The sequence below is a fragment of the Phocoena sinus genome, chromosome 7 (genome assembly GCF_008692025.1).
Source record: "Phocoena sinus isolate mPhoSin1 chromosome 7, mPhoSin1.pri, whole genome shotgun sequence".
NCBI classification, from domain to species: Eukaryota; Metazoa; Chordata; class Mammalia; order Artiodactyla; family Phocoenidae; genus Phocoena; species Phocoena sinus.
Genome location: NC_045769.1, coordinates 15,818,795 through 15,845,923, shown reverse-complemented (window position 1 = coordinate 15,845,923; position 27,129 = coordinate 15,818,795). Strand labels below are relative to the sequence as shown.

General features: G+C 45.4%; 1 protein-coding gene across 4 annotated transcripts in view; it reads right to left on the bottom strand.

The window, feature by feature from the left end:
* The window catches only part of PAX3 (paired box 3), a 95,797-nt gene extending 68,905 nt beyond the window's left edge, over window positions 1–26,892 (bottom strand). For 2 of the 4 annotated variants that reach the window (XM_032637549.1, XM_032637551.1), the window contains exons 1-4: window positions 26,421–26,892; window positions 24,934–25,169; window positions 23,444–23,573; window positions 22,129–22,263 (exon numbers count right to left, since the gene is read on the bottom strand). In XM_032637549.1, coding sequence (XP_032493440.1) covers window positions 22,129–22,263; window positions 23,444–23,573; window positions 24,934–25,169; window positions 26,421–26,505 — 586 coding nt within the window. In that variant the 5' untranslated portion in view covers window positions 26,506–26,892. The remainder of the gene's footprint in view (window positions 1–22,128; window positions 22,264–23,443; window positions 23,574–24,933; window positions 25,170–26,420) is intronic. The other 2 variants (XM_032637550.1, XM_032637548.1) reach the window with 2 other exon arrangements.
* Window positions 26,893–27,129: the final 237 nt, after the last annotated feature.

Genomic DNA, 27,129 nt, shown 5'->3' with positions numbered 1-27,129 from the left:
CAGGCACTGGAACAATGTGGAAATCAAAAGACCTATTTTGCACAAATCCAAACCCTTAAAAGCAGTTTCTCCCAAACCACTTTTCCACTAGATGTGCACCAATGTGCTGCTCTGTAATAAAGCAATGTTATTCCAGCAACCAAGTCCCGTATGTCCTGGATACAGAGTTATTTCAGGGTATTCTGAGCTGACCACAGGAAGACGCACTTAATTCTTGTTAAACTGTACTCTAGGAAAGCATTATGGCAAATCAGCTACCAAATCTTATTTCACTGAGTACAAAAGCAGTGGGCAGATTATAAGTAAATGATACTTTAGACTCGTTCAGAACTTCAGATGTGTTCAGGGCCACTAATGCATCACAGCAATTCTTTGAGATAGTGGAACACGTTATTGTCGCCCCCGCTTTGGAGGAATCCGGCTCACACAGCTAGCTAGACGTTGAACTGGGACCAAAAGCAAAATCTTTCACCAAAACACCCTTCCTAAGTCCACAGTTACATCTGGTGCAGAGCTAGATCAGCAGTCCAGTGTGCTGTGGGGTTGGTTTTGTTTCCTTGGGTGTTTTTAACCAAAACACTCAAGTGAAATAACCTTCAAGATGCTGCAGATCCAGCTTAATGAGCCACAGGAAAATTGTTCGGACCATACATATTTCAGTGCTTCCCCAGGATGCTACAGTCATATAAATACAACCATTGATAAGCTCCATTCAGAGATAGCAATCGTGCTGGTACTGATGATAATGGTACTGCTGATGATTAACGATTATATCTTGCATGTCTCTAGGGCGTTACTCTTCTCAGAGTGTTTTTCATAGCCACTAACTGATGGAATTAAATGATTCCTTCAGATGAGAAAAGAATTTTTTTCACTTTAATTTCAAGTGCCAAGGAATGCAGCAATGTAAGTCTCTAACATGCCTTGATGCCAGGTGAGGTAAAGCAATGTGAATTTTTAAAATCTAAACAGCTAGTCACTGAAGCTACCCAAGTAATAGGTTTCTTACTGCCTGTGTAACTCTCAATGAAACTAAGGGGCACTTGATACCCAAGTAAAATTTGTATTCCCAAGGGACAAATCTTTCATGCTAGCATCCTCTTTTCTAGACACCTTCTGAAATTCAGGCCCCTGTGAAAAACCCCTATCTGAAGCTTAATTTGCAAGCTGAAAAAATGCAACAGGAAAAGTATTGCAACTTTACAAATAGCTGTTTTATTAAGGGGCTTTCTAGACTTAAAAGAAAGCTTTGTCCAGATGCTGGCTAAATCTCTCTCCTGTAGGTTTTCACTTTCTCTGTGTCACCTAGTCATAACCAGCAACGCAGCCGGCGTTGCATGCAACCCTTCAAGCAGACAACATTGACCTGGGATCTGATGATTATTTAGTTTAGGAAACACTGCCTAGTAGCCTCCACTGTTTATCCCCGTTAGGAATCGAAAGCACACTTGCAAGAATCTCTCACCTTCCATGAAGAGAAAAGCAGAACAAGCCGTCCTGAAATTCGTAGACTTACAAAAGCGGTAATAGCTTGACTTCTTTAAAAGTGTCAGTCTACCTCTTCTGTTCTTGCTGCCACTTCTCCCAAGAACCAGCACGGTGCCCAAGCACGGCGTAAGTGTTATGTCAACTAAAGAGGCTTAAAGGGGAAGAAAATGTGATCTAAACAAACCTCCCTGAGCAGACATCCTGCTGTAGGCTTCAATGGGAAACATTTGTTATGAAGTAATAAGAATTTGCATAATTTTGGGGAAGACTTTGTTTTCAAAGTAATTCTATTTTTCACCTGCTTAGCCCTTTGCCGTGTATGGCTTTGGTTAAGTTTTGTTGATGGAGGCTCATGTTTAACCAACTGTTTTTAATTTACAAATTAAACTTGTCAGAAGTAGAAATCCTTCCCTTGGAACTCTTCCAATATGTCAAGAATTAATTCTAATGAAAACGGCATTGCCTAAATGCGGGATGGCCAGTCACTTATTTTATTTACACAAAGTCCCTCTCAGTTTCTTTGATAAAAGCAGCTAAATCTTTTTCCTCTTTCATGTTTTGTCAGCACTTGATTCCTTTTGTCCCTTGGCTATTTGCCTAGCTGTGGACAATAAGGCAGGAAGAATAGAAGCAGATTGTTGGAATGGCCCTCAATAAACCTAATTATGACATGTTGACTGCCCTCACCATGACACAGTCAAGGGACCCAGGCTTATTCAATTACCCTTGCCAGGTTTCTCTTTCAGACCTAAAGTTATCCTTTGACTGTTTGTATTTCTGAACAGTATTCATGTTCATTGTGAAAGAAAATCCCCTGGACTTTGAGGGGTTTTTAAGTTGATGCTGTTATTGTAGCTAATTTTTATTAACTGAATGATAACATGATAAAGAAATAGACTTTTGTTATGTAATAAGAACAAATCAGTGTGTGCTTAAAAGTTACACCTCTCTTTCCTTTCTCTTCCAGCCAGCCTGGCAGGACATGTAACCTGAATTAATAAACAAAATAATTTCTTCAACCTGCATGTCCCTTTCAACATGATACTGAGTCTAGCTCCACAGAACGGGACTGTTGCTTCGATGTGATTCTTCTTAACTTAAAAAATAATAATCACGTGATTGGGGGTATTTTGGAGGGTTTTTTTTTTTAACCACCAAGAAGGTTCCTTGCCCTATTAACACCAGAGAACATAAGTTCACTGGTACCTTTACGCCAACAGCTATTTCTTCAGCTGTTTGAGATAGACAGGATGCACAGTATTTAATTAAATCCCTGGCTGCTGGTTGGAGGAGCCCTTTCCTCCTCCAACAGATTGTTCAGAGATCACGCCAGTGGTTCCTGCAAAGCCAGTGTATAAAAGCTGTGTGTCAAGTGAACAAAAGAGTGGAAAAATGAATGAATGCCAAAAATCAGCTACTGATCCATCCTAGCTTTTAAATCAACTAGGTCTGATAGAATTAACATTCAATTGTATTTAAAACTGCACGAAGCCTACCAGGAAAGATTGTTTTGTAAGTTGCAGCATCTCTGGGTAATTTCTTTTTCCTTCTTTTTTTTTTTTTTTCTGTTCAGAAACTCATTGTTCCCTTTAGGTAATTTGACAGCTCTTGGGACTATAATAGAATAAAAATCCAACCACAGTATAACAAAGTAGGTGCTGTAATTTCTTGAATCTGTTCCTCAGTTCAACTTCCTTCATTAGAAAATTCCCATCATTCTAACAAAAGCACGTCTAAATTGCAATGTGCTCTGCAAGTGAATCTGGAGTTTGGTGGGGTTTGCTTTGGTTTGCTTTCCAGGGAAATTACCTTTGTAATCTTAATGTGAGAAAGAGACGTCACAAAGGACTTATGAAATAAAATATACAGAATCCTTAGCGTTTGAAGAATGTTTGGAATAAGTACTCTCTAGAACATGTTCTGCTCTGCTGGTCCCTCTCCTGGCAAAGAGCAACAGTTTCAATTTCTCCAGATTCTAAAGGGATATTTTTAATCTCAAACATCCAAACTGGATTGTACAACAAAGTCTTTAAGTATTATTAATATACTTTTGGTGGAATGTATATTTACTTTATATTATAGAATGTCATTCTACAGTTTAGTTTTAGCATTTGTTGATTTCATTTTCTTTAATTTGTATAAATTTACATTAACACTGATTTTTTAGAAACAATTACAAAACTGTTTTGTAACTGAACAATTACAAAAATAATCATAATGGTACTCTACCTATAAATAAAAAAACGCTTCTTTTAATAGTAGCATGGAAAACAGTAAATGTCTTACCACTAGAAAGTTAGTGCCCTTCCAAAGTGTTCATATTACTTTAATGAGCAAATGTAATCTCATGAATAAAGTTTTAAAAAGTCTACTTTTGCTACGCTATAGTGGAAATGTTATTAAAATATCCAAGATGTCTCACTATTTTAACCTGAAGCATATGTATTTTTGCATTCCCTAAAATATTTTAATGTTTTTATATAGTTAAACAGAATAACAACTCTTCTTCAAATCTCAACTAGCACTTCCCTAAGAAAACATGAAAAAAAAAAAATAAGCAAAGGAAATCAAATACTCAGATCGACTACTGCTCACCACCCCAAACTTGGCAAAGCATTATAAATGCCTGCCATTTTAAAAGTTATACTGTTATCTTGCTATTCAAACTATATTAAACAAATGAATGCCATAACTCTCACAAATTCGACTTCTTCATACCTGTTGGAACCCAATTCATGTGAAGTATAAGTCAGACGTCTGCTTATGGATACGGAAAGGGAGTCAATAACTTAAATTGTTTTGATTTGTGTGGAGTTACTCAACAAAAATTCTAATGTTGACCAAAAGTAGCCGAGATCAGATTTCTTCTTTAATCTATAGGTCAAGTAGTGACTTTCTCAATCTTATCAAATAAAAATTTTAATTTGCCATTCAAAGTTCAAAATTGCAATACATTTGATCTGAGTACAGGATAATCACTAAAAAAGTAGAAACAAACTCTTTCATATGGTAAACAGTAGTACTTATTATTCTGAATATATAAAGGGGTATAGTTTCTCTTCCTGATGTTCTCATTTTATAATGTTCTGCTTCTATTTTTAAAGATTGGTAGATATTTTTTCAGAATTTGCTTACAAAATCTGTTTGTTTAAGATAAAGAAAACTACAACAAATTTAAGCCACAGATATCAGATACATAAGAAAAATTATGCATGCATATATTAGATTGGGTATTTTAGATGCTCTAAAAATTCCTCAAACAAAAAATGACTTTTCACAATACATTTTACATTGTTAATTTTATCATTTAGCCTTTGTAATTAAGGACTGTAGCATTTGAAACCACTCTCTATTCTCAGAATATATATTAAAAACTTGATATGTAGTAGATGTTGACTTCTGAAATAATTTTCTACCACAAAACTAAATAAGCAAGGGGAAAACTTTATTAAAATCTTCCCTTGTTAGGCTACGACATCTTGCTTTGAGTTGTTTTTCAATGTAACGAAAAATATTTCTTACATTCTCCTCGAGTTCCTAAAATGCTTCATAAAAAAGTCCTTGAAAAAACAATAAAAGTTTTCAGATTTGAAATTATCTCCCATTTAATCTTTACAAGTTTTCTCACAAACTCTGTTTCGAGTGGAAATTTTTGATTGATTCAAATATGATTTTTTTTATTTGTAAGTGTATATTGCATGTATTTAACTCAAAGGCAAAAAAAAAAGCAAATCTTGTTTATCCAATTGGGTTTCTGAGAACTACTAGTGAGGGAGCTAATTTAAGTTTAAGATATGACAGCAGAATCCGATTAAGTGAATGCACCATTGTCTGATTCTCTCTCTCCTCAAGCCCAGACAGTTCCTAGATTTGACTTCATCAGTTGCCAGAAATCTCGTGTGTTCCTCTCTAGGCACAGGAAAAAATGTCTAGGCACAGATGATTTGAAAGAAGGAATGTTACCGTCCTGCTTAAGCAACTCTAACTTAAGGAGAAGTTCTCTAACCAATACCCCCAGGCCTTTCCAGCCTCATCTGGAAGCCACAGCTATGACAAGAGGTACAAAAAAGCATGCATTTCCCTGTGTGGATGGGGAAAAGCCAGGGTGTCTACCTGCTCAATGGCGCAGCAAGACCCCACCCTCACTCTTCCGGCACCTAAGGGCATCCTTCCCCCCAGAGATAAGACAAGTAGGAGTTGCTCACCTCCTGACACATCGAGGGGCCACCAGGGGCCTCTCCATTCTTGCCCCGATTCCCCAACTGCCTGGAGGCCCCACTGTTTCCTCAAACAGCTGCCTGGGCTTCCCAATGTCTACCAAGAGCTGGACTTGGCCGAAGCTGCCACAACCTGCCAGAGCTGGGAGAGACTGTTGCCTTCACACTGGCCAACACTTCCATTTTTCAAAGGAAGAGAGAATGAGGTCCGGAGAGGGAAAGCAACCTGGTCACAATCATAGTTTCAGAGACCTACAAGAAACATCTAAAAATTGCCTAATACAACCTTTACAGCTGAGGGGACAAAGGCCCCCCAGAATTAGGGTCTTACCCACCTGCCTGTAACCAGTGAGTGGATGGAGCTTCCTCAGCTTCTTGTGAGGAGTTGGCCCATGATCCATCTAAGGGGCTCCTTGCAAGGACTGAGGATGCTGTGTAGCCTAAGGGTCACGTGGGTAAATTCTCAGCAGCTCTGGATTGCCAGACCCAGACTTTGGCTCCATAAGTAAACAAGATAAGGCATAAGAAATGAGGAGGTATCCTGGAAGCTCTAAAGTCCAAGATACAAGTGGAGGGTAACTGAGTATCAGTATTATTATTATTATCTTTATGCTGTCACACACAGCTGTGCCAGGCCCATACTCCATGCACAGGGAGCCCATGTGTCTTAGCTTCTACCTTCCCCACCCTAAACTGAATGAGGACAAGGGTAGATGCATTTTTGTGGGACCTGAAGCTTTTATCATTTAGGGGTCCCCTGGAAGGGATACACACAGGTGAGGGGCCCTGGAACTGAAGGTTCCTCAGCTCTATGGTAAACCCACCTCTGCCCAGGACTCCTCTTTCAACCTCCACTTGAGAGGGCCTGGGGGAGATGTGGGCTGTTTCTAGATACTTGTATCTGCTATCATTACCTAATACTTACAAAACATCAATCAAGTCTAAATGCCAGCTATGGGGGCTCAGCAGGAATCCAAGATCATGAGAGTCCACAAACACAGCGGGCTGTTTCTGAACCCCATATATCACAGGTGGGATAAATGCCAGCTGTCCCTCTGGGACCCTCGTGGCTTACATTCTCCAAAGCAATGTGTTTCTGAGGCTCTCCAGGACCCTAGCGCTGAGAGTCCAGGAGCCTCTGGCCTTCCAGAAGCTCTCCTAGCCAGTAGATCCATCATGGATGCCCCTTGGGCCCTACTCTTGCTGAAGAGGAGAACCTCACTTCTTCTGACTTCTGACAATGGTCCAGGCACCATTAGAAGCATGAATATTCAGATCAGATATCTACTCCTTAGAATCAGAGGCAAGATGGGCCCCAAAGTGCCCTCCCTGTCTATGGCTCTAAGCCAGAACAGACGCTGTATGTCCTTCCTCTGGCCCTGCTTTTTGCCAAGAAACCCAAAGGACACAAGCCAAGTCCCTTCCCTGGCATCCAGGAAGTGTGGAAAATACACCTACAGGAGAAGTGCTCTTGGTGCCCACCTGCCTCTGCCTCCCCCAGATAGCTCAATGGGGTACCACGCCCTGGAAGGCCGTGCTCACCAACAAAGAGCTTCCTCATAGCAGAACTAGTCCTGCCCATTCACAGCGAAGTTGGGATCTGCTGGAGTACGATTTGCGGGGCAACAGAAACCTATACCTTGCCCCAACCAAAAAGCTTTCCTACATGGGTACCTGGAATTCTGCCGTTGGGGAGTCATTCCTCCATGCCAGGCAATTGCTCCCAGGGCCCTTTTGGAAAACTGCATCCTTAGGAAGGGCAATCGGTCAAGTCAATGTGAATGAGGTAGAGCTCGGTGGAAGCAATGGTATGTGTGTGTGGAGCTGGAGTGCACAAGGGGAGGGTAAGCCAGGTAGAAGCAGGACAGGGGTTGGGGAGACAGGAAAGAAGAGAGAACAGCAGCTGAGACTGCCCTCTTTTCACCCAAGGTCAGCCCATTGAGTCCTTTGTGAAAAGAAAGTGAGAGAAACATTTTCACAGGGTTTGGGAACGGAAGATTGGGGGCAGGGAGATTATCAAACATCCCTGTACAAAACCCAAACTTGTTCCGGTAACATCATTTCCTATAAACTACAGTCTGAGTGACCGTCTCCTAAAGTTTTTCCAAAAGGATTTTCCAAGTACCAGAAATATCAATGTGAAAGAAAATCATTGTCTTCCCTAATTAATTTAATTTGAGCTTTCAATTTTAAAAATAAATAAGTAAAAAGGATTCATTTCAGGGGAAAAATCATTACTTTAAACAAGTAACGTTAAATTATAGTAATTCAATAAAACGATGAAAGTTCGCCAGCCAGCAAAGATTCAGACCAAATTCGGCTCTCTATGTCATTTGTATTTTGTAGTAAGGAGAGTGTTGCTCTCCTTATCTGCCCCAGGTATGTGCGAGTACTCCACTGGGAAGGCAAGCCTGTATAGTGGCCCTTGGTTTCAATTTGTCTAAAAAGGACAAACCACATGACACAAAGCTGGGCCAGGGAATGAGTACTTGACCTACACAAGATCTGTTTGTCTCCACACCCACTTCTTGAGCCTCTGATGAAAACGAGATGAGGTGGCCTTCCCAGCCCCCAGCTGGCTTTGTACTCAGGACGCCCCGAGAAACCGTAGCTGACACTTTCCACAGGCAGGAAGAAGACAGACAGAAGTTGAGACCCAAAAAGTTCACTGACAAAAGCCCGGAAGCTAATTCAAAACAAGCCAGGCCTTGAGTTTGCACCGTGGCCTTCTACCTGGAGCTGATTCCCTGTAGAATGGGGGACATTCCACTACCCAGGCACCCCTCTTGTCCCTGCACTCTTAAGCCAGGCTCCTTGTAGTTTCTAACCTGTTGCTAAATGGGAATTTAGTGCTCCGTTTGCCTTCTTCTTTCAGACAAAAATTCAGCAGTATTCAGAGCTTGGCAGGGCCACTGACCACAAGCAGACTTTGGCTTCTGGTAAGAAGCTATAGAAGTTGCCTTTCTACTGCCCTCTGATAAATGTGTCTTGCATGCGTACGAGTGCCGGATGTGTCCCATCTGCGTAAAAGTCAAGCAAATCGACCACCTGGAAAGTTTCCACCCTGGAGAGCTTCCCAAATCGTATTCTGCCCTGGCATATTGCAGGTTCCCTGGATGCTCTGTGAGGAGACCCAATTTATTCACTCGACCTCCTGAAATGGACTCCCAGCCCCCTTTAGAAATGGTCTGAGAGGATTTTATGTCTTAAAAATTTCCAACATATAACCAATAATTCCAGACACTGAGATCCCATTCACTTGGGAATCATACAACGGAAAGTTGAAGTGTTTCCCCAGATGAATTCATGGGTCTCTTTTTATTTTAAAAAGTTACAAATCTAAAAATCAGAAGCGAAGGGGCAGCTCTCCCACCGGAACCCCTGCTCCCTGACGCTGAGCCAGTTCCCCAGAGAACGCCTCAGCCTGCTTCCTCCTTCACCTGTGTGATGAGAACAATGTGAGGATGTGTTGAGAATCTAAAGAGTAGTTGTTCTGCTGATGTGGACCTGAAAACCACTGATTTTATGCGGTCGAAATTTCTGTTGAGCACCTCACAGCAACCTGACAAATCACAATTTTCCTCATTGGGATTAATCCTCCCAAGACCCTTCTTCCTACATGGAGAGCTGCATACTTTTGCAGGTAGTAATCAGATGTCACAAATTATGGGCCCGATTCAATCCAAATTATGCACAGAGCCAGGAGAGGGGGAAAAAAAAGCTGCTTTTCATTCTTCTCAGCTCTTTGCAGATGCTCTAAATGCCAGGCCTGTTTCCATCCCCACTGACTCCTCTGGAGTTCCGTAAGGCAGTCAGAGGGGAAACAGAAAGAGAACCAGGGTTCCCAGCTGGCTGTTTCTATCGAAGCACAGACAAAAGTTCTAGCATTAGGAAAACACACCTTCCTGCCTTGTGTCTGGCTGAATAGTGCTACATGCTGTGGGGCTGGCTGCAGGAACAGTGAAGAAAGAAGACTTGTTTTTGTTTTCCTGTTATTTTGAAAAAACAGAATAAAGATTTTGATTTTCAAAACTAAATCCTTAGCCCCTAACTTGTTCTCCTGTTTCCAAAAGGCCCAGTCCTAAGAAGGAATGACTTGAAATATTGACTTTAAAATATGTATTGGTGGGCTGCCCTGGTGGCGCAGTGGTTGAGAGTCCACCTGCTGATGCAGGGGACACGGGTTCGTGCCCCGGTCCGGGAAGATCCCACGTGCCGCGGAGCGGCTGGGCCTGTGAGCCATGGCTGCCGGGCCTGCGCGTCTGGAGCCTGTGCTCCACAACGGGAGAGGCCACAACAGTGAGAGGCCTGCATACCGCAAAAAAAATATATATGTGTGTGTGTGTGTGTGTGTGTATGTGTATTGGTGTTCACATCTCCAGTTTTCTCAGGAGGCTTTGGAGAGTGTTGTTTTCTCATATAGTTGGAGCCCAGTTCTTTCTGGTTCATTCCACAGACTTGAACTTCCAGCTTAGGTAAGCCAGGTACTCAGCAGCATCAACAACTGCATTCCTGAGCATCAGATTTAAGGGAAAATGCGCTGAAATGATTTGAGGGAGGCAAGCTATGTGCAAAAACATAAAATGTCTTCTGTGCCTAGAAGGGAATGGATACATACCCCTTAAAAGTTCATAAAATCAAAAACTAACCTTTACCAAACTCAAGAAACCCCTAGAGAATCAGGCCAGCACTTTTCAAATATTAGAAATACAAGACCATGTTTTATTAGACATAATCTGCTTTCTTACTAGTTCAAACCTAATTTGGTAACCCTGAAAGACAATTTGTCTTTTGTAACTAAACAATCAGAATAAGCTGTCTCTGAATTGTTCTAAAAACTATCCATAATTTTTCCATCGCAGAAAGAAAAATAAGAATGCGTAACATAAGTGTACCATTTTTGATGGAGGCGAAGTGACATAAATAGTAGATAAGAAAAAAAGAATAAAAAGGGGAACCAATAAGTCAAAGCAAAAAGCTTTCCTTGGATTTAGAGAATGTTACATTTGGAGAAATATCAAAATATTGGAGGAATTTCCTAAGCAGAAATTTCAAAACCTATGCTCCTACCTACGTACAGTGGTAGAAGGAAGTGTCTCTTTTTTCTTGTACAAGTGGCCACAGGCAAACACACACACACTCCATGTTTAGTGAGCATTCCTTCACCATTTGTTCTCAATGCAGAACCCAAATTCCACCAAAGCTATCAAAATCACAAATGCCGTTCCCTTTGTCTCTACCACAGAGGAATTATTTTACAAATAAAGTCACACATGTGCCAAATGGTGCTGTTTGATTGGAAACACTCTAAATGCTGTTAAGTAAATCATCACTTGCCAATAGGATGGAATACTATGCAGCTATATAAACAGGCTGAGGAGACCCTCAGTCTGATGAGGAGTGATTGCAGAGATATATTCTAAGGTGGAAAAAAAAAAGCAAAGAGCAGAACAGTTTCTACAGTGTGCTTACCATTTGTGCAAACAAAGAGGAGAGAATATGTTTAAGAGAGAAACACAATTGCTTGTTTATGCAGACTCTCTAGAAGACAGCCAAGATTCTGAGGGTCCTGATGTGGGAAGAAGGACTTGTCACTGTACGCCCTTATTCTATATTTGAATTATGTACAGAGTGTAGGTTTTACCTGGTCAAAATAAATATGGATTTAAAAATACAATCTGACAGCACATGTATTTTTCACTTGAGGGGTGGCCATGAGGGCAATCCTCGGAATAAAGAACGCTTTCGTTTTTTTAGGCCTGAGAGTTGGCCCCCATAATCCAGGAGTCCCCCTCCTCTAAAAGCTTCAGAGGGCTAGCACAGTCCAGAAGGAAGGCCCAGGGCTCACAGCGAATTTTTATCAATTCACTGGGGGTCGACCGGCCAAGGAGCCGGGCTGCCCGCTGAGACGCCTAAGCCGTGACAGCTGCGTAAACTGGCGGTGCCCCAGCCTGACCTATTTCAGAGACAGGTCAGCCCAGTGCATGCAGGGATAAGAAAACAACCTTCCTTCTCTCCAGTGGCTGCACTGGCAAGCTGCCTCCAGCAGGAGAACCACAGAGCAGGAGCTCTCCAGCCCCTCCAGCCCCCCGCAAGTCTTACAAGCCAGGCTACTTTCTTTTTACCCTCACATTGCACCCTACTCGTACAGAAGTCCCAAGCTTTGGGGGCTGGATAGAGAGGGAAACTGAATAGAGAGGTCACTGAAATGTATCCTCCAGCTTAACAAATGCTATTTTGGAAAGTTTCCTTAATATTTCTGAACTCCAATTTTAAAGGAGAGGGATTAAGAAGAATCATGCAGAAAGAAAGAAGAATGCACACTATCTCACGTGTGGAGCCATAAAGACATTTAAGAACAAGGAAGCAGGCTGGAGAAGGGACGCAATGAGAAATTACACAAACACAATTCCACAAAATGAAGGATTGCACCAGGATTTCAGGAATAAGAACGCATGTGTGAGATCCATTTTCAAAAAGCAGTATTTGTCAGGCCAGTGGAGGAAAAAAGACTTGTGCAAATACACAAACAAAACAAAGTTTGATTTGGAAGAGTTTTAAACAGCCAAGTTAGTCTAAGAGAGAAAAGTAAACTACAGAACGGGAGAAAAAGTAATTAAGAGATATCTTTTGACATCTCGGCAAATGGTTTTCAAATTTTATTATTTTTCAAACTATTAAATCAATATAGTCTATTACATTAAAGAGTTTCTTATAAACTCAATTTTCTGGAATCAGTGAAAGTGAATTTTTTGGTGAGTGTGTGCATGCTTGTATGTGTGCTGGTCTTCATTGTTGCTCCTAAAGCCCGAGTTAAGCTTTTATTTGCCCTTGGGCAGAGCCCATCTGCCAGTAGGCTAGTCACTTTCTGCATGTCCAGAGGGCCTTCCCCCCACCCCACAAGATTCTGAGTTTTCCTGTGAGATAGGTGTAACTCGCACATAACTTGCATCTTCTCATTTTATTCTCATGTCACCCTGGGAAATTGGTATAATGTGCCCCCATCTTACCAGACATCAGAACTCAAGGGGCTCACACCCAAAATGTGCTGTTCTCAATTTTAGAGCAAAATCAGTGGTGCAAGACAGACTACTTTTACCTTGGGTGCTATGCTCTTATAAGGCAAGCAAAGACATGAAAAAGGACTTTGGGGTGTGTTTAAGTCAGACAAGAAACATTCATTTGTATTAGTGAACTTCAGTCAGGAAACCAGCCAAGTGGGGATTCATAAAGAAGGAAACTGTTGCTTTTCTTATAATAAAATGAATTGGGCCAATTAATTTTCTTTAGTTCAGGTTAAGCTCAACCACGGTAATTGGGAGACACACACACACACACACACACACACACACACACACACACACACACCCTGTGGCCAAGATTTTCTTAATCATGATAATATGTTTGAATACTGGAAGAATTTTAAAATATGTGTTTGAAGACAGACTCTATGGGTCTATAATTGTTTAAAAACAAGATTTTTTTCAAAAAGAAGATAGACCCTATAAAGGAAACAAAAATGATGTTAATACCCCCAGACAATGCCGAAGTAAGTTAATGCCTATATTAGGGTTTGCCAAAAAAAAAAAAAAAAAAAGATAAAAGATATGAGGGGTATGGTGGCTGTACTCTTAGTTTATCTGTGTACCTATAAAACTCACAAGCCTACAAATGCAGGCTTTCTGTTAAAAATGTAAATTTGTATGTGACCATACAAGTATTGACTATGAAAGTATAGAAAAACCAATTCCATGTTGCTAGATAAATTCCACACAGCCATTAACTTTCCTTTCTTAGCTATTCTACCCTAACTTACTTATTGTTTGCATGTAATGACATAAAGCCAAGTACATTTAATTCTGTAGTTGTTTCCAGAAATATGCCTACCATCTGATTATAAATTTTTTTTAAATTTACATTTAAGCCTCCTTAAAACTATACTATTTGAATTCTCAATATGATCCTGGAAATTTTTAATGCTGAAAAATCAGTGGTATTTCCTCTCCCTCAATCCTATGTTCGTCAGCCAAGAAGAGTCTCCCATCCTTGTCACAAAGCATTTTGATCAGCTATTTTAAAATAGAATCCAATGGAATTGGATCCAGGATGAGTGGGAAATTGCTCCTCGAATCAAGAGTTTATATTAATATGCTATTGTAGATACAGTAAAGCTGGCCAAATAAAAATACATAAAAATCAAATCACTAAATGGGTTTAAGGAGACAAATATATGGCTAGTTTGTTATTGCCTGTCATGAGTTCTAGTTTGTATTACTGGGGAAGATTCATTTCCCAATCACTGCAGTAAGAAGGCGGACATAAAAACTCAGACTACTTACTTTGATTGAGTTGCTTCACTGCAAAGAGAAGGGGTTCTTTGTTGTTTGGGATTTTTTCAACTTAAAATCCTGCAGCTAAAATTTAAATGCTACGAACTTTGTTATATGCAATGTGCAAGGTAAAACTCTTTCTCAGGATTTTTTTTTGCAGGAGAAATGTGCACCAAATCAAATTCGAAATGTTACACCATTGTTCTTTATTAAAATACAACTACTTCTTTAAAGAAAAGTGGACATTTCCAGGGCAGAAATTATCTGTTAGTCTCTTCTCAGTTTTTATCAGGAAGGAAGGAAAACAGACATTGAAGATATGAATTCATAAGGCCTTTTACTGCTCAAGTGTCTTCAACAACTATTTTCCATGGTTTTCATAGCTCCCTTTGACAATGGTGAAGCTTCTAACTCATCTCTCTTAAATAAACGTTTTATAACGTTAACGGCCATTTCGATAACTGCTCATTTTCCAGTTACAAACTGGAAAGTACATATGTTCTATTCCTTTGAGACCATCACAGAAATGTGGGGGAAGCTTTCTAAAAGGAGAGACATCCCGATTCCAGCAAAAATTCAACACTGTTGGAGCTCAGCATTTGTCCCAACACTGCAAGATAGAGCTGAAAGCTGAGCTGTGCCACTCTCTACCCAAGACTGGCATGAACGGGGCGAGAAAACCTTTCCCAACGGAGCAGAGGATGGTCCTCTGTTCTCACTTTGGTGTGCATCTTCCAAGAGAGTGGCAACTTCTGAAACTCCTTTTCACTTTCTCTGATCACAGTTCCCCACTGAGGCAGCCAGTGCTTTTTTTTTTTTTTTAACAATAATATCAAATATTTATTTTTTCCAGCCTTATTGAGATATAATTGACATAGCCCGTTATTGAGTCAGTAATTCTGCCTTGGTACTGACATCAGACCCCACTCAGAGTATGACTCTGCTGTCCCCCTGGCAGTCTATGAACACATAGCCTGATATCTAAGGGGGGAAAGTCACTTTAACTCCACATGTAAGTGAAACATGAAATACACATATACATGGAAAATGCAGCAAAGAACTCTCTAGCACTGCATCTGGACCCAGGGCAAGGTAGTCATAATAGATCTGCACTGACTCACACTTCCAGCTTAATCTGTTTCAGGCAGTTGTCCCACACTGCAATGACTCTGACTATTTCAAAGGACATTTGAGCACAGATAGATTATTAACTAATTGGGAGATTATAATACAAAATGTTAGAAAATACCCACTAATGATTCTGACTCTGTATGTCAAGATTCATCTTGTTCAAGAGTGAATAAGGGGACTTGCCTGGTGGCGCAGGGGTTAAGAATCCGCCTGCCAATGCAGGGGACACGGGTTCAAACCCTGGTCCGGGAAGATCCCACATGCCGCGGAGCAACTAAGCCCATGCGCCACAACTACTGAGCCTGCGCTCTAGAGCCCGCGAGCCACAACTACTGAGCCCACGTGCCGCAACTACTGAAGTCCACGTGCCTAGAGCCCGTGCTCTGCAACAAGAGAAACCACGGCAGTGAGAAGCCCGCGCACCGCGACGAAGAGTAGCCCCCGCTCGCCGCAACTAGAGAAAGCCCGTGCACAGCAGAGAAGACCCAATGCAGCCAAAAATAAATACATAAAATAAATAAATTTATATTTAAAAAGAGTGAATAAGAGTAAAATAAAATAAATGAAATAAAAATAAAACCCCAAGCACAGTTATTTAGTAGTGAAATGAACACAGAGAAAGGGATTCAGAAAATCCCGCACACAGGCAGATCTATGGTGCTCAGTTGAATATTCAAAACTGAATCTGGCATAAATTTCACAACCTCAGAGTGACTTGTTGGAATTTGCAAATTAAGCACAGAGATGGTATTTCCAAAAGAGTCTTTGCATGCATTTTAGCTCTCATAATAAAAGAAAAATCTATCCAAATATATTGAACTCTTAAACAAAACAAAAAAAGCCTAACAGTTCATCGAAAAATCAACAGCCAAAAAGTCATAAAATTATTCAAAGAAATATTTTTCTTAGCATTCAACAGCAGTGCTGAATATGAATTGGTAAGCTGTGCTGTTACCTCAAATTCTCATGACTCTAGAAAGTGTAACCTACAGGAGAAATAAATCCTTGTGTGTGTGTGCAACTGGGTATAGTTTACTGCCAACATAACTCATAGTGACCGACTTATAAATAAACTTTAACTATACACACAAACAAACACATATCTGCTCCTACATTGTAGGAGGTTTAAAAATATACATGGGACTCATCTAACCATCCATAAACACAAAAATCGTGAAAACATATGTAGAGAAATGCAATCAATCTAACTCCCAGTTTCCTGTGTTTTTAATTGTTCTCCAGCTAGTTTTACACAAAACTCTGACATCTTGCCTTTACGTCATTCCAGCTTGGCAGGTAACTTCAGTAAAACTTCCATATTTAGAAATTTAGTGACATTCAGGATCTTAGCTTCCATGCCTCTCGTCACCTCCCCCAAACGAGAACTTATTTGATGATAAGTTCACCATCTTAGCCTAAGTTCTAAACAAGAAATCACCATAGGATAATTAAAAACACCCCATGAATCTCTTCTCGGCAAACCTAGGACACGTAACTGGTTTCGGTTCCTATTTCTTAAAGAGAATTCAGTCAATCCTCCTTAGAGGTTTCAGAGGAAAAGAAGGATTTTCCAAGACAGATAAGTTGAAATGATCCCGCTTTGATCTCAGTGGTTAAGAATCCCTCACAATGGAAGATGGCCACTGAGAGGCCGGGATCCCGGCCTTTTAATGCGTAACAATGGTATCAACAAACAGCTACTTAATCAATATTTGGCCAGAGCTGCTGAAAACTTCCTTTTCAGATTTTAATTCCTAGTTGTAAAACAACCCCAGAGCAGCCAGTGAGATAAGGCATTAAACTGACTGCTTAATTGCCTTTTACTGTCTTGTTAGTTATATATGTACATTCTTAATGGTTCTTTAATCTTTATTTACCCACATAAATAAGTTACCTGCCATAGGACTCCACTGACCTGAACCAACCTTCTCTGCCCCATCCCTGGCCAAACTCTCACCGTTTATTGCTGCTGTTGAGGCTTTTAATATTCATTGGCTACTTATTTACGTACGATGTGAGCATATAACCTCATAGTTAGGAAGGAATTTTTTTCCCCTTAAAATATATGTATTCATGAATGTTGAACCTGAGTTCGGTGGCAACGCTCGTATTCACCTGATTAATTTCCGCATATTCCACTCCCTGAACTGACGCGCACTTACTGGTTCCACCTCACCGCGCCGATGGCTTTTACTGCACAGCCCTGGGGACTCTTAAATGACCCTTCAGTAATTATTACCCACGTGAAGCCCCTACGTCCCCGTTCCGGTGCTATCAACAAGCAAATCAAACTTCAAAATAAACATACAATTTCAAGCATTAGTTAGAAAATCTGCATGTTTTCAATAAGGCTAGAAAGTGAGCCTATAGCAGTCAACCAAACAGAACAAACCCTCGAAAAATAAAACCACGATCCGAACTCGGGTCTTTCCTTTCAAATCGGGCCAACAGGAAAGTCGTTACCGTTATCTCCTTGAAAAGAACACAGCGAGGTGTTTTAATTCAAGTTTTGATATTTCCAATACATTTCCAAACGGGTGATATTTCCTTGTTGAGTATTGTAAGGGCTTCAGAAAACATGAAATTTACCCCAAAGACCAGAGACGACATTGGGGTCAAATTCATGATTCTGACAAATGGACTCGGAGAGTGGGCCGTCCACTTTAATAAAGGTTCCGATGCCACAAACCTAAGATCTTATAGCCCGTGATTTTAATCTGTGGGAAAGTTCCTCCCTCCCCCGCCCCCGCCTGTTCCCCGACCCCCCCCCCACCCGCCCTTTGCCTCGCGCCAAAATGTCCTTCCCTGCTAAATTGAAGGCTGGGGGGGGCCCGGGGGGCGGGTGAGGGAAGAAACGGCCTTCCGCTCCCCTCGATGTCAGTAGCACTCCAGTTAATGATAAAATGTTCTTTTCATGATTCCACTGGGAACGAAATAGTTCCAGGACTTTTAAAACTTCTGTACGTTTTTAATTGCTTTATCTTATGTCCCGCTGAAAAGTTGATGTCGTCCTCGTTAATTTTAGAAAAGCTCCTAAGTTTACAAACTCAAGCAAAACTTTTGTCACCTTTACTTTCTCAAATTAAAAAAAGAAAAAAAGCACTTTTTCAAAAACATCAAATTGAAAGGGAGCGTTAAAAAAAAAAAAACGGAGGGTAAGCTCCAACCTACCTATGCTTGGGGTCTCTTGGCTCAATCTTTGAAATTGTTGCAAAGCTCCCACGCTCACTGGTGATTCTTAAAAGGGGTAAAGTCCTATGAAAGTGTATCTCCAGCCCCAATCAAAACATCAATTTGGCAATCTGGCCTCTCTCACCCTGCACTCCCGAGCTGCCACTTCAAAGCCGCAGCAACAAGTCAGTAATTGTAACTTTGCATCTAAATATTTAAGCGAGAGTCTTGCAGTCGCGTGTCCATTTACAGTCCTCATCTGTGCTCTAATTCCATTACGGCACAAAGCAAAAATGTTTCCCAAAACTCACAAACAGGAAAAGCGTCACCCTGCTGCTGCTGCCGCTGGAGGAGGAGTTGATGAAGGAGCAGTTTCCATTGATTAGTCACTGCTTTTGTGTTAAGGGCTTTCTTTAAAATAAGAAAAAAATGGGGAGGTTGCAGAAATTTCACTAATGTGAGCCTCAGGCAAGGAAGGGGGAAAAAAGAGGAGAAGAAGAGGGCGGGGGAGGCGGGCTGTGTCTAGATGAAAGTGAGAAGGACATAAAGGAGGCAATTGAGTCGGCTGCAGCCCGGCGAGCTAAGCTTCGAGCCGGCCGGAGCTCAGGGGAGGGGGCGGCGCGGCGCTTTGGCGCAGGGCGCAGGAGTGGGGGCCGGCCCATTGTGGCGGCGCCCGCGGGCCAGCTCCGCAGCGCCGGGGGAGGAACAGAGACGCCTATTGAGTGGCCGCAGCGCGGGCAGTGCCCACAGCCCCAGTTGCTGCGACCGGGGTTAGGTTCCTACCGCTGCGCCTGCTCGACTCTTGGGGAGAGGAATGGTGTGTGGGGAGGGGGGTGGGGGTGTGGGGAGATGAGGAGGGTGCTGGGGGATGTTCCTGGCTGCCCTACCCTCTCCTTCCACCCTGGCAAAAGAGCTGGAAGCAAAGATCCAGAAGTGGCGCACAGCGTCTATTGCGCGCCTAGGGCGCGCACGAGCCTGAGCGCCCCGCGTCGGCCCGAAGCGCTGCTCTTGCATTGGGCGAGGGACACGGCAAAGTTGGGAAGGTGAAAGAGGCCATCCAGAAGAAAGGACGAGACCCTGGAGAGAAAAACGAGGGGGCGGGCCGTTCTGACCTCTTTCAGGGTACCTCTTTCCCTGTGTCCCAGTCTCTGACAAGTAGAGAGAGGTACTCGGGAAAGCCAGTCTCAGAAACATCCGGCAGGCCGGAAAGGAAGCTGGAACCTCCAGAGAGAGCGAGCCGCCCTGATCATGACACCTAAACGTCCCTCCTCAGCCGGGCTCCTCCTGCCCGGTCTGGGAGCTCAGAGCCGTTTATCAACATTCAGTCTATTTTCCAAACGGGGCAGCCTGGGACTTTTGCGGCCCAAAGGATAGAGGGAATTTTTTTTTTTTTTTTTGAGGTTTCTAAACTTCCCTTCAAACTACACTCCACTCTGTCCTTTCTCTGGGCCCCTCTTGTCCTCCAGGGCTCATCTGGAAAGGGAGCTAGAGACACTGAAGAGACTGACACTGCATCTTCCCTGACAACCCCAAATTAAATTAGACTTCAGCCTCCCGAGTTGTGTGTATCTGTGTATTTTCAACGGTTCAGCCCCCTCTGGGGAGAATACTCTGATTTTGAAAATGCCCTTTAGCAATTGCCCTTGAATGGCAGCGGGCCCAGCTAGACGGCCCAAAAGACTAGAAACATTTTGTAGGTGAAATGGCCACTTTTTCCACGCTGGAAAGTCCATAAAACTTCCTGGCGCAGCAGCTATTGGGGCTCATTGAATAATTCATCCCTCATTGCAAGCCCATAATGTCTATTCTCGGGCCTTTGTGGGGCTGTTTTCTCTTCTTTTCTCCTTGAATTATAAAAAGGTTGCCTTCCTTTGTTCACATCAAGCTGCTGCGAGCTGGAGCTTTGTCTGGGCTGAGCTAAAGTGTGAGTTTCAATGGACTCTCCAGGCTTTGTCTCCCAAGTTCATCTCCAAGTGTAGATTGTGTAGAAAAGGCCTTCTTTGTAAAAGCTGGAAAAGTTGTACAAATGTTTGACCAGCTCATTTGGGGCGTTTTGTCTCCTGGGCCTCGGTTGCCGGTGCTGTGAGGGAGCTGGCGAGCTGCGGAGAAGGCGCCTCCAGCAACAAGTAGCAAAGCCTTGCCACCCTTCACCACCCCCCCTTCCCAAGTCTCTCCTACCCTCTGGGCTCATTGCCCCGCTGCCTGCAGGGGCCCGTTAGGTTTGGGGTTGGCTGGTTTCTCGCCTTCCTCCCTCCCAGCACCTCCGTGATGCATCTAGACCGAGAATAAAAGCTGGGGTCTCTTCTCAGAGACCAGGGCAGAAACGCACCCCTCCAAAAGGAAGGGCTTAAACCGAGTCCATGTGAGGCCCCTGCTTTAGAAGGAGGGAAGCAACAGCACAGGTATCTCCCCTGCCCAACCTGTCTTGGGTTTTGGTGTCTTTTCTTGATTGCCTGTGTGTGCCGGGGCATCTAGGCACCTGTTTATCGCTGAAATCTGTGGTTCAGATATATAACATTGAAATCTGGGTCCCTTCGAGGTTGTGTACAGAGTTTGCATTGATTTGTAAAGCTGCCGCTCCGGAGGGCCAGCGGTCCGCCCCGGAGTTGAGCAATGAAGGTAAAAGAAGCGACCACTTTCCTGACCCTACCCTGGATGCCACCGGCTGAGGGTTCAGACCCAGCCGGTCGAAGTGGGTGACCGCTCCAAGCCCACCTGGAGAGCCGCCTGCCCTTCTAGGGCAACTCAAAAGTCAACTCAGCCCAACGAAGTCCCGGCCCCGGGCGAGGGAAGGCCACGCATGGGGGAGAGGGGCACCTGGCAACTCCCAGCCCTTTGCGCTTTGGAGGAGGTGCAACCATCCCCAAGGCCAAAAGTGCTGAGACGCAAAACGGCTGAGACTCTCTTGCTGCCGTGAACCCTTCCAGGTTCAACTCCCACGGGGTTGGCTTTCTTTTGTGGGAGTGCGCATACCTTTAGAGTCTGAAGACAACCCGCCGGCTGCACTTATGACTCCGCGGGGGAGATTTCCTCTTGAGGCTGACAGATCGCAGCCAACAAGAAGATGATGGTCCGCACCCCTGGGCGGAGAAAGGGTGCCGGCACTGCGAGCCCAAGAACCCAGACCCCCTCGGTTTGTAACCCAGAGCTTAGGCTTGTTTTACTTCCCAGACACGCACAGCTCAAACCCTACCGCATTTGAAAACCGATTTAAAACAAACAAAAAAACAGCCAACTTACAGATATACATTTATAAAGCAATCAGTGTGGTGGGACCCCACTGCCTTAAAGAGTTTTGAGTCTCTCTCTCTCTCTCTTGTCCTCGTTCCCGTCCCTCTTCCTCTCTCCCTCTCTGCGCCCCCCTCCTCCGATGTGGAAACCCCTTTGGAGACCCGGGCCTTTCCTAAGGGCGGAAAAAGTTCCTTTAACCTCCGGAGGCTCACGGACTGCCCCTTGCCTCACAACAGCTCAGAGACGCCCAGTCCCGTACCCCAGAGGGCAGCAGGGTGGCCCCGCACCCAGACTGCAATTTGCAGTTCTGCCTTCCGTGGGGCTGCGAGTGGTGTGGAGGAAAGGTTTAAAAATAGAAGAAAAAAAGAAAAGATTTTTGTGTTCACTGTAAGTGCGTCTCTGGTCTTTCACTTGAACGCTCTTACCCGGGTGCAGGGGATAGGAGCGAGAAGGGGCCTTGACACGAGCGGGGCCGCGCCGCCCTCAGGACCCCAACGTCAGAGCGCGGAGTCCGGGGAGGCGCCGGCCCCCAGGGCGCAGCCCAGCGCGCCGCCGCTTACCTCGTTCGCTCAGGATGCCGTCGATGCTGTGTTTCGCCTTCTTCTCACTCTCCTCCGCCTCCTTCCTTTCCAGGTCGGCCTCCTCCTCCTCGCCTTTCCCGAATTTACTCCTCAGGATGCGGCTGATGGAACTCACTGGGGGCGGAAGGAGGAAGGGGGCACTTACGACTGAGACGTGCAGGGCCGCGCTGCAAGGGGCCCCCCGGCCCCCAGTCGGGGTACGGGTGGGGGGGCCTAGAAGGCCTGCCCTAAACAGCTTGCTTCTGCCTCCTCCAGCGTCTTTGGGCATCCTCGTCCTTCTACACCCCCTCTCACCCTCCCACTCATACCCCCCATCGCATAATCGGCCTCTAGGAACACCGAGCCGGGAGCCTGGAAAGCTCGCACCTCCAGGTTAGGGCCGGGAACCGCGGTCTCGGTCCGCTCTCCCCAGTAGGAAGTTTCCCTCCCTAGACTCCACAGACGGGTCTCTAGATCTCCAATCTAAGAGATTTCTCCCGCCAGCCACACTGCACCGCCTCAACCTGAAGGCATTGCGCCCCGCGGTTCGCGGTAAAGGCAGGAAGAACCAGAGCGGACCCGTCCCCTGCAATTCAACTTTTTTCTTTTTTCTTTTTCTTTTTTTTTTTTTTGAGGCCATAAAGGGTTTAAATTTCAACTGCAGGATCGTTTCCTATTGTAAAAGTCAAAGAAAATGCACTCTCTCCCATTTATTTTTTCCAGATTCCAGTCTGGTAAACAAATCCATGCTCCGAAATATCTCGTTCTCGCAGGGGGGAAAAGGGAGTTTCCTTTTAATTAAAAACAAACCCGCGCGCCCTCGCCCTCGCCTGCGCTCGCCCCTCTTCTCCCTCCGCCTCCCCCTGGCCGCCGGGGGCGCCGGATGGGCCCTGGGACTCTCGGGAAAAAATCCCGGCCGTTGCCGAAGCCTCCCTCCTTGGCGCGCACGGTGAAGTCTCGGTTGGCGCGGCCCCATCTCCCTTCGGTTAGGATTACCAAAACATTTGTTTCTCTTTAAAAGGGAACATCAATATTAATAAACGCTTGGCCTCCGCCTCGCGTTTCCTGCCCTGCCTCTACGACAGAAATCCTCTTTGGGGAGCCCTCAGCGGCGGTCTCTCAACCCCAGGACAAGCAGCTCATCACTCCCTCCATAAAACGCCAAAAACGTCTAGCTAGTAAATATTTCAGAGCCCTGGGAGGGGCCGTCTTCCGATCGCCCAGATCGATCATTGGGGTGATGATGGTTCAGATGGCCTGCCCGGATAATAGCGACTGACGCCTCGCCCCAGGAAGACGTTAATGAGCCTGGTACCTGAGGGTACGGTGTTTCGGTCACAGACCGCGTCCTTGAGTAATTTGTCTCGAATTTCCCAGCTGAACATGCCTGGGTTCTCTCTTTTGTATTCCTCAATTTTCTTCTCCACGTCAGGCGTTGTCACCTGCTTTAAGAGAACAGGCAGGCAGGCGTTGGTACCCAGTCCTCTGGGCCAGATGTGGCGGCCGCACCGCCTCGGGCCTGGAGGGGCGCTCCTTCTTGCACCCCCTGGGAAGGTCCCTCTGCTTAGCAAAAGGGCCCTTGCTCTCTGAGGCTGTGTACTTTAGAAAGGGGCAGAGAGGAAACCATCCCACCCGGAAGCAGCCTGTGTACTCTTCTCCCCAGATCAGCCCCTCAATCGGCTTAAAATAAGAAGAGCTATGACATATTGGAAGGGGTGTACTTTCTGATCCATGGAAATAAAGAAAGGCAACCCCTTACACTGAATCAACACGAAAACGAAACTAAAAAAGGAATGCTTGAAAGAGTAGCAGAAAACTCAAGTTAGATCTGTGACTTGGGCCTTTCCAAAGGAGCACAAGATTTTAGCTAAGGTGAAGACCAAAATGAAATGCAAAAGGTGAGTATCCAGGTTTTTTAAAAATTAAAGAGGATAGCAAATATGGATAATTTTAGAGACTGACTCTTTTTTTCCCAATAAAAAGAATTTCCAGAGATTCTTAGAGAGGTTGCAAAGGGGGCTGGCATAGCAGGAGGAGAAGCGGTTGTCTGGAAGTCTTCAGTTTACCAGAACCCTCCTTTGGGTTTTGCCCTGTGGCAACTAGAAAATTATATTGGATTTTCCCCACATCCAGAAGAAAAGGCAGACCGTATACAATCCCCTCCCACTCAGCCACAGCCAGTGTGATTCTCTTTCCTTTTTTAAGGAGAACCAAAATAATTTGAGGATAGCACCAAAGTACCTTTTAAAAGCCAAGTCATTGGCTCATTACAAAGAAAACAAATCACCCTGGCTTTTGACTCCTTGAAGACAATTTGGACTGGAGGCGACTGGGGATGGGAGTTGGGAGAGAAACCATTAAAAGCCAAAAGTGGCTCCTTGGATTAGTTTTGGAAAAGGCAGTGCAGTGGCTGGGAGCTGGGATGATACTTGGGGAATAAACCAGCAACAGGTGGGCACATACAGCTTTCACACTTTGGGTGTTTGCCTATTAAAATAATTTGATGGGGATTCCAGGACTCTGAGGCATAAAAAACAAATGCCTTATCACCTTTGCAAAAAGGCTGGAGTTTTTCCTTAGCATTCATCAAGGAGAGCCAGCTAAGACAGCACTCTAGCCACTTCCCTTCAACCCCCAATACACACACACACACACACACACACACACACACACACACACACACCTTCTCAGATTTGGAAAAACTCCTCAGAAAGCCCCAGATGGCAGTCCTTGCCCCCTGCCCATTCTTCCCTAACTCGGGACACTGCAGGCAGGAGGCCTCCAGGGCCAGGACCACGTGCTCACCTTGGGCTTGCTGCCACCGATGGCGCCGGGACGGATGGAGCCCGTCTCCTGATATCTGCACAGGATCTTAGAGACGCAGCCGTGGGACACACGCAGCTGGCGGGAGATGACACAGGGCCGGATGCCGTGGTGGGCCATCTCCACGATCTTGTGACGGATGTGGTTGGGTAGTGGCCTGCCGTTGATAAATACACCGCCAAGTTGGTTGACCCGGCCCTGGCCGAGGGGGGTGGACACTGAGAGCAGAAGGCGAAGAGAGAGACGCACAGAACGTCATTTCGGGAGAGCAGAGAGCAGCCCAAAAGATGAACCCACCTAATTTCTCACTCTTCTGGCCAATCGCCATGTTACAGCCTCAACACTGAAACTGCTCCATTCAGGCTCCCAGCCCCAGACCCTGTTTCAACTACACTTGTTCAAATTATTAAGCAATTCAGGGGCACATAATCTTGTGTGAAGGGAACAACCAGGGCAAACTAACTCGCTCCAGTGAAACTGTCTTCCCTTTGGGCCCAGGAAAGGGGACAACTTGTGGGGGAGACTCTGAGGCTGGAACAGCCCCTGACAGAAAGATGTTCACCCAGGCCTTCTCGAAGTCACACTAAACACTGTCTAACTGGGGCAGCTTTCTTTCTAAGGCACTTGGAGGAGCTGACAGCCCTTCAGGTTTCTGGCTAAGAGGGCCGCAGCCAAAGGTCAAAGAGGGTCCTGGAAGCAAGCCGCAGGTGTCAGTGCGTGTCACCTGTTACACCTCGGGACAGAGGCGACAGACGGGTCTGCTCGCAGGTCCCCTCGCCTCCCCTGGTGCCCTGGATATTACATCCTACTCTGGACTGAGGGCCAAGGCTAGGCACCACCCGGTCAGCATCCCGGCTCGGGCGCCTCAACCTCGCAAATTGCCTAGAAAGTTTCGGGCTTGCAAATCCTCTTGCCTCCCTGGGATTCCAGAACCTTCAGGCTAACTGAAAGGCAGTTCCCCAAACAGGTTGTGGAAACTTCGAGATGCCGCTGGAGATGAATGGAATTCTAATTAATAAATCAATTAATACTAAATTTTCCAAACTCCACAACTTTGCAGCGGCAAGAAATCCCTTCCGGAATTAACAGAAGTTTAGCAAACACGGGAGCAACCGGGATAGTTTTGAGATGCCTTCGGGTGGACAAAATGCTGGTGGACAAAATGCTGAGAAGTCGCTTTCTGGTGCTCAGAAGCCGCCTGATCCTCTCCCCACCACGGCATTTCCAAAACAACAGAGGCAAGCGCAATGGCCCAGGAGCAGGCCTGACGGCCAAGCTCCGCGAGGACTTGAGAGAAGGGCGCTTCGTTTGCCCAGAGAAAATCGAGTCGGGATCTCGCCCGACTGTTCCCTCCTGGGGGGGGGTACCCCGGGAATGGGCTCCTGGACGCGCCTGTGGAGACCCGGGGCTGGGTGGAGCAGCCTCGCCGCGGCCCCGGGGTTTTCGGCGGCGCTGAGGCCCTTTCTTACCTTCCAGCGGGAATCCGCTGCGCGGGTAGTTCTGCCCCGGGCCCGGCCGCATCATCCTGGGCACAGCTCCGGCCAGTGTGGTCATCCTGGGGACAGCGCCGCTTGGAAATTATATCCAGGTGAAGGCGAAACAGAAGGACGAGAGAGGCGCTGGTGACCCTCGGCAACTCCCCCGAACGTGGAGAGCCCCTCCCCAAAAAGACTGGAGCGAGAGGAGGGACACGGGGAGGGGGTTGCTCGCTCCTAGTCCAAAGAGAGGCTCGAGGTTGAACCAGGGAAAGGGGCGGGCAGGGAGGGCCCAGAGTCCAGGATCCCGAGCCCAGGGCGGAAAAGTTTGGTGCGAAGCTGGGCGAGCGGCCCCGCGGCTGGGAGCGCTGGGGCGGGGGCTCTGAGCGCCGCGACGAGCCGAGGCGGGGGGGCCGGGGGCGGTGCGCGGCCGGCCTGAGTCTCCTCCCGTCGTGACACCGAGTGCGGGGATCCGGGCTCGGGAGCATTTATTAGTTCTTTCACCCAAAGCTTGGTCAGGAGCCCTGAGCTGCGATTGGCCGACGGGGAGACCGTCCCGGGTGGCGGAGGCACGCGCTGATTGGGCGACAGCAGCCACTTTCTCTTCCCATCCCCGGCGGCGCCGAAGCCTCGGCAGGCCCGGAGAGGAACCTGCGCTGCGCCTCTTCCCCGGGAAGAGAAGGGTACACCCACGGAAACAGGC